The sequence below is a fragment of the Atta colombica genome, unplaced genomic scaffold (genome assembly GCF_001594045.1).
Source record: "Atta colombica isolate Treedump-2 unplaced genomic scaffold, Acol1.0 scaffold7, whole genome shotgun sequence".
In the NCBI taxonomy this organism is placed as follows: domain Eukaryota; kingdom Metazoa; phylum Arthropoda; class Insecta; order Hymenoptera; family Formicidae; genus Atta; species Atta colombica.
The window spans coordinates 231,416-238,465 of record NW_017259561.1 but is presented as its reverse complement, the minus strand read 5'-3'; the positions used below and the strand labels follow the sequence as shown (position 1 = coordinate 238,465).

At 34.2% G+C, this 7,050-nt stretch overlaps 1 protein-coding gene across 1 annotated transcript in view; it reads right to left on the bottom strand.

Moving 5' to 3' along the window:
- LOC108692340 (myosin-IIIb-like) overlaps nucleotides 1–7,050 on the bottom strand; it is a 21,011-nt gene continuing 13,961 nt past the window's right edge. Inside the window, exons 6-15 of the mRNA XM_018200539.1 lie at nucleotides 6,718–7,046; nucleotides 5,992–6,498; nucleotides 5,432–5,715; nucleotides 5,062–5,336; nucleotides 4,601–4,968; nucleotides 4,423–4,530; nucleotides 4,091–4,347; nucleotides 3,699–3,907; nucleotides 2,650–2,814; nucleotides 1–745 (exon numbers count right to left, since the gene is read on the bottom strand). Coding sequence (XP_018056028.1) covers nucleotides 1–745; nucleotides 2,650–2,814; nucleotides 3,699–3,907; nucleotides 4,091–4,347; nucleotides 4,423–4,530; nucleotides 4,601–4,968; nucleotides 5,062–5,336; nucleotides 5,432–5,715; nucleotides 5,992–6,498; nucleotides 6,718–7,046 — 3,247 coding nt within the window. The remainder of the gene's footprint in view (nucleotides 746–2,649; nucleotides 2,815–3,698; nucleotides 3,908–4,090; nucleotides 4,348–4,422; nucleotides 4,531–4,600; nucleotides 4,969–5,061; nucleotides 5,337–5,431; nucleotides 5,716–5,991; nucleotides 6,499–6,717; nucleotides 7,047–7,050) is intronic.

Genomic DNA, 7,050 nt, shown 5'->3' with positions numbered 1-7,050 from the left:
TCACTTGTTTGCGATCATCGATTTGTTTTGTGTCGGTGCCAATGGCGCTCTTCTTTTAACATGTTTCTCCGGGACCTTGTCTTTCGGCAGTGACACTCCATTGGAAACGATTCCTCCTTTTCTTTTCCTTAAAGATTCAGTCGGGAGATACTCGGTTGGTCTTAGCAATTGCCTAAAATTGTAAGGTCCGTTAATGTCTTCCGTATCGTATTCAGCCTTGGCACTTTCTTGCCGCTTCTCAATAATCGTTGGCCTTAGAAGTTGCCTAAGGTTAGTTGTAATATTGAAAGTATCATTTTGAAACTGTTCTTGATTTATCACTTTTCCGTTCGCTATTCGATTGAGATCATTCTTATCTATATTATTATTTTGATGATTTTTCGGATAACCATTTTGCCTATGATTCGATCGATCTGTCTTTTCGGATTTATTATTTATCAAACCGTTATTATTTAACTCAGATTGTTCAGTATTCCAAATTTTTATCTGGCTCATTGCAATGCCGTTATTTATTTTACAGGGAGTCTGATGATTGTTGATCGATGTGTGATATTCATTAACGGAATTGTGGTCATTAACAAGATTCTGTCCATTAAAGATATTTTGACGTTCGTTTATGGCATTATATCGGCCATCGATCGTTAATCGTAGGCCAAGTGGATCGTGGATATTCGGAGAACCGGTTGTATATTGTCCACTCGTGTGTGATTGCAGGTTTTCGTTACGGAGGTTATTAACCCTTGTACTGAAAAAATGGATTCTGCTTTGAATTCGGTCTTTAAGAAAAAAACTTAAAAAAAGATATATTTCAATATAAAACAAATTATATTTATTGTTTTATGAATTGAGACTACATTATTTGCGAATTACAAAATCACTAATTGTAAGAGATATATTTATATATACTTATCAAAGTAGTGACAGAATAAATTGATATTTTTACCTGAAAATTTACCATAATGCCTCTGGCAATATATATAAGAATATAAATGCGAGATTAGTTTTTTATTTATAGGAATTCTCGTATTTAATTTATTTTTATTTTTATCGATCTAAAGGACTATGCTCAGTTTTATAGAGGAATTTGGACTCCGAACAACTTTGAAACATGTTTAAAATTTTAAGGTATCAAAAGAGAATAAAAAATTCCATAAGTCCAACTTTATAGGAGAAATTTCCTGAGTGCTAGAATTATTTACAGTTCGCTATTATGCTCATGTAACATTAGTCTTATCCAATTTCTTTGCGTCCAGGCATCTTCCCGTAGTGACAACGGTAACGGATTGTGCCAAAGACATTGAAGTAATAATTAAAATGTATTTAGTACAGTTCATTAATCCAGCTAAGTCTCTGGTCGCGATTCATGCCGTCATGTCACAGAAATTCGGATTTGCTTGTAATGACGACGATGCTTCTGGAGTTCGCCCTGGGAGGAGGGGAAGGGGATGAACAAGCGAATATACCAATCGGGGTAAATCAGACTTTGATATGGGATCACCTCGAAGCAGCTATTGGTCGCGATGAGATTTACTGTAGGTGGAAAATATTTAAAAAACCAGTCACTTAAACATTTGTTGTTTGAAGAAGTGCTAGATTTCTTGGAACAAGAACCTAATAGTTCCACAAGAGTCCCACTCAACACATTTAAATATATATGCCTGTTGATACCATTATAAAAGAAAACGAGAGAAATTTTAATTAAAAATATTGAACCGCAACCTCTTTGTTAAATCAAATTGAATAGCAGGGCATTTTAGCAGGGCATTGCAGTTAAAAAAAGTGTATATTTGGCTGAAGAGAGATAAAGATCCATATATTGGCCAAATTTCAATTAGGTAATTAAAACTTCTTTGTTTCATACTTTGAGTGTCTCTCTCCTCTCTTCATCAATTAATATATATCACTTATAATTATTCATTTGGGGTCTAAAAAAGATTTTAGTTGTCTTCGTCAAGATTGGATTCCAGACATTAGGTGATTCGAGAAATCGAATAAAACTAATCCTATATGATATACAATACATAATAATGAACTTTGAACAACTGTTCAGCACCCAAGGGACTCATTTTACAAAGTTGTACATATGGAACTTTTTAATCCTTTTTCTATGATCCTAGCTAGGTCAAATGCTGTTCAGCCGGGGCCCAAACTAGACATAGTTTTTTGTATTATATTATTAGATATTTATTAAAATATAAGTTCATTTTATAATTAGTAATATTAAAATTAAAATTGGTACAAAAGAAGGTGTTAAAAAGAAGCCGATTTTTATCGATAAAAGTGTAAGTAAAAGAAATAGCGTTTTTATAGATTTTGACTTTCTGCGATAATGTTAATAAAAAGTTCAGGATCAATGGGGAACATCTTGAAAATTGAGCATGAACATGATATATTCAGGAAGTCAAAATCTATAAAAAATATTATAAAATATGTCTCTTTTTAACATACTCCTTTACAAATTATATATAGTTTCAAAAAAAATTTATTACAGTTTTCTTTATAAATTTTGAATAATTGAACAACTAGAAAACTATCGTAGTTAAATTTCTTAAGTTTTAATCATTAGATTGAACGCATTCATTCAAGTAAGTTTTTTAATATTATCATATAAGTATAAAAAATTTGTAAAATATATGTTGCAATTCTTACCTGACATTTTTCTTGGAGCTCTCGTTTTTGCGAAGATCGGAAGGATGTCGCAGGGCTTTGTGCCAAATGTTTGATAGATGTTGCTCTGGTGCTATTACAAAATCGCTCTGAACTGTACGATCTCTCCTTTCGGCACTTACTTCCAGAATATGGCTCTTCCGACTCCTGCATAAGGATTACCTCGTTTTACATTAATATAGATTAAATTTAATGATACATGAACGAACCACTTTTGTCTAACTATAAGACTATTTAAATGAGTATGTACACAAAAATACTATAATCAAAATGCTATTAATTTCTTAGAAATAAAAATTTATATTTAATTAAAAAAAAATTAATTCTACCGAGTTCTTTGCTGAAACTTAAAAAAGTATTTAATTAAGCTTTTTTTTTATAATTTAAAGATTCAGGCATGTGTTTTAGATCTTCTTGCTTTCTGTAATGCGTAAACGAAACTAAGAATACATATACAGGATGTTTCAGAATGACCGCCAAATATTTCGTGCGCAGATAGAACGAACTAAACTGATTGTGAGTCGAAAAGTTCTCTACCATTTTGAATTTTTGCAATAACAAGATATTAATTATTAAAAATCGCAGAATTGGTTTTCAATAATTTTTTATTCAAGTATTATCAACATAAAAAACAACAAAAGGTAGAGGATTCAGTTTAGTTCGCTGTATTCTGGGACACCTTCTGTGCGTGCGTGCGTGTGCGTGCGTGTGTGCGTGCGTGTGCGTGCGTGCGTGTGCGTGTGTGTGTAACTAGTGTCAGAATAAATTTATCTAGACAATAATCGATCAAATCTATATACGGTGTACCTCGATGAATGAAGGTCATTCTCTAGCCGTATCAACGGCAAGTCCCAGCCAACTTCGTCGTCTTCGAATTCCGAACCACTTGCGATACGAGTGCCAAAAGTATTCGAAAATTAAGCATTTAAATTTCTGATTTGTTCGCGATGCTAAGTCAAAGCATAGCGCGCCTTGATTTTTATGTATATGTATGTATGTACATATATATAAATATAAATATATATATCTACCTGCTCATCTCTTCCTTCAGATCCTGATAGTATTTGACACTGTCTTCCTCTTGTGGCTGCATTCCGCTGCGGTACTGTAATATCGACTGCATCATATTAAATCCTTCAGGACGAACGTAATCTAGCGGAGGTTCCTCAATATCGTTCAATCTGATACCAGGTTTGTTCCGACGAAGATTTTTGTGAACCTCCTGGTTCTTCATATGTACCTATGTATCAATAAAATAGAATCGTATAAATAACAGTTAATTTAATCAAATTAATAGTAGTCAATCGTATTCTTCGATTTCTTAGTATTAAGTGAAAAGACTAGAACTAGAATTGAACTTGAGTAAAAAGAAATAAATTATTTTTTAGTATTAATTTCAAAACTATAAATAATTGTTAACTACATTTTGAGAAAATTGAATTAGATCTGCTTGTCGTAGTTTAGGATGTACAGGATCTTTCATGGCTGGTTTCTTTCTAACTAGTTTCTCTTCTTTTTTGTACCATCTTTGAACGATAAGAGCTGCGTCTTCGTGCTTTAGTCCTTCGCGTAACAGCGCTTTGTGGCCATCATATATATTATCATAATTATTTAAAATCCTCTTAAAACGCTCCTCTAGATCGTATCCAAACCGTTTACGAATAGTGTAACCTCGAAAGTCTATGTAAAAATTCAATTATATACAATAAATTCTTGGCTTTAATTATAGATGGCAGATATAATTTTTATACGTACGACTTTGTATGACAGTTGCGGCAACGTTTTTTTCTAAATTTTTACGCATTTGTCGTTTTTCACGATTATTTATGTCTATGTTTTCTTGCTCTCTACGTTTCACCTCATCTATTAAAATAAATACGGATACATAATGGAGTCACTTAGAAAAATTACCAAAATTGAGGATAAAACTCACTCATCATAAAATTAAGTGCCTCATTTTCCTCTTTAGCACGTTTTTCAGCCAACATTTGTTCTGTCTGTTTTCGGGATAACCATCCTCGAATATGGCGTTGTAACGTGACCACTGATACAGCAAATTGCCATTTTTGCTTCTTAAATCTTAATTTTGCAAGCCATCTTCGAACACATGCTTGGACTATAATTATCTTCCTCAACTGTTCCTCATATAGTTTCGAGAGGAATTCGACGTGGTAGTATTTTAGAAAAACCTTTGTCTTGCCTAACGCCCATCCATCCATTTTTAATCGTAACAGAAGAAGTCGACAATTATCTCGATTGGCAATTACGCGTTCATCATAGCCGAAAGCAAGAAAACAATATCTATAAAAGTTTATAGATTCGTATAGTTGATAAAAATTGCAATGAAGATATCTTGCATTTTTCCGTTTGTAATTGTAACCAATCTGAAAATACCTCTTAAGAAATTCGTTGAATGGTATCCTATGGGAAAATCCATTTTGTCTTATACGTATTGTCTCGAGAACACCGGTATACCTCAATTGTTTTACAACTTTTTCTTTATCGAAGAAACGTGGACTTTTCGAATCGTTTGGTTTTATACATCGAACGAACTGAGGTGAACCGGACACCATTTTTTGTAACAGATCCATTAGAGAATACCGGAAGTATGTCGCTACCGTCTGCTGAGCTCTCGATTGTGATGCTAAACCTCGACTAGAATAACGTTCCTATGAAACATTAATACCCTGTTAATACTTCAAAAATGAAAAAAAATGAAAAAAATATATAAATTTAGTGCGCACATACACGCACACGTACACACCTTTGTGTTTTGATTTGACTGCGATTTTCTCGAGTCATTCTCCTGCAGCGCCGAGTATAAATTACCGGTTTTCGTGATCGGGCATTGGAACAGGAAACGAACCATGTCGTATTGCGACTGTCGTACCAGTTGAATGACTTCGGGTGGCAGGAAGTTTCTGTTCTTCTCGAGGAATCCCTCGGCTTGATAGACCACACGACCAGCGAAATGATATATCGCGAAACAGACCGCGTCCGATTTGGGGCGTACGTAGAATTTTGATTTAATATTGTTGTGAAATTTTTCTGCCAGGAAAATTACAAGTAGTAAAAAAGATATAAAAATAGGTCGACTGTTTTATTTACTATTTGTTGTGTATTTGTTTCACTTTAAGTGAAAAATTGTATATTGGTTAATATAATCATTACCAAGAAATTTTATTAAAAAATATATTACAATTTTATTTATTAAAAAAAAATTAACTCCAAGATGTTTCGTCGAAAATAAAATCGTATATCCATATTGAATGAAAGTAGCGCAAAAATACATTTATAAAATAATAATATATCTAGAATACTCACCGATCAGAGATCGATTGGTCGCTCTGGGAAATCGACTCTCTTCATCGAGAAGCGCCAAGAGTCCCATGGGCTTGCTTAGTAACATATCGAGAACCGGTCTGTTGTCGGAAAACTCGACGAGATCCACGGGTATTCCCTCGGCCATGTATTCCTGTTGCTCCCAAGTAAAGATATGTTGGTTGAAATAATACTGTATCTGTTCGTTAGCTATATTGATGCAGAGCTGTTCGAATGAATTTCTAGGAAAGTTTTCGAAGCCAAAGATATCTAGCAGCCCGATTGCTAGCGGCTCGTAATTCGGTGAACGGCTGAAGCACAGTAAACAATTGATCTGGTTGACCATCCAATCGAAAAGTCGGCCATAGAGACCTTTGGCCATTGCGTCGCGAGCTGCACGAGCTTCGGCTACCGTATTGTTCCGCGTAATTGTCTCGCCTCTGGTCATCACCGAGTTTGATGTCAAGGCATCTAGGAGATCGTTCTGTTCGACGCCGAGTAGTTTTGAAACTGAAAATCCAATGTTTCTATATAATTACGACAATAATTGATTTTCTTTGTGATTTTTGTGACGTTTATCAAGATTTATTATATATACATATATTAAATATATAGGACTTTTATTGATAAACTAATTGTAATCATGATGATTCTAATAATATTTGATTTTTAACTTACTTTTTTACTGAACTACTATAACAAATATAAAGAAGACAAAACAAATTTTACCTCTATGTAATGGAATAGTGTCGATGACTCTACTTTTATTGTCGGTGTTGTCTTGTGTCGCCACTTCAGCAAATTCAATGTCACCTAGATGGAGGATAGCGGCTAAAACCCGATACACCGTGTCTACCTCGCTATCCTGAAATCCGAGTACCTTGAAACCCATTTTGAGCTGCTGGAATTTGTCAATGTGCGTTTGCGACGTGTGACTGTAATGCGTGAGATATCGATGATATCTCCGAAGTGTAAGATCGAGGTAATATTCCGAGAGGCGGTCATCCGCTTCTAGGCCATCGTACATATAATAAAAAATATGAAAGTTTCGTTCACCCCTGG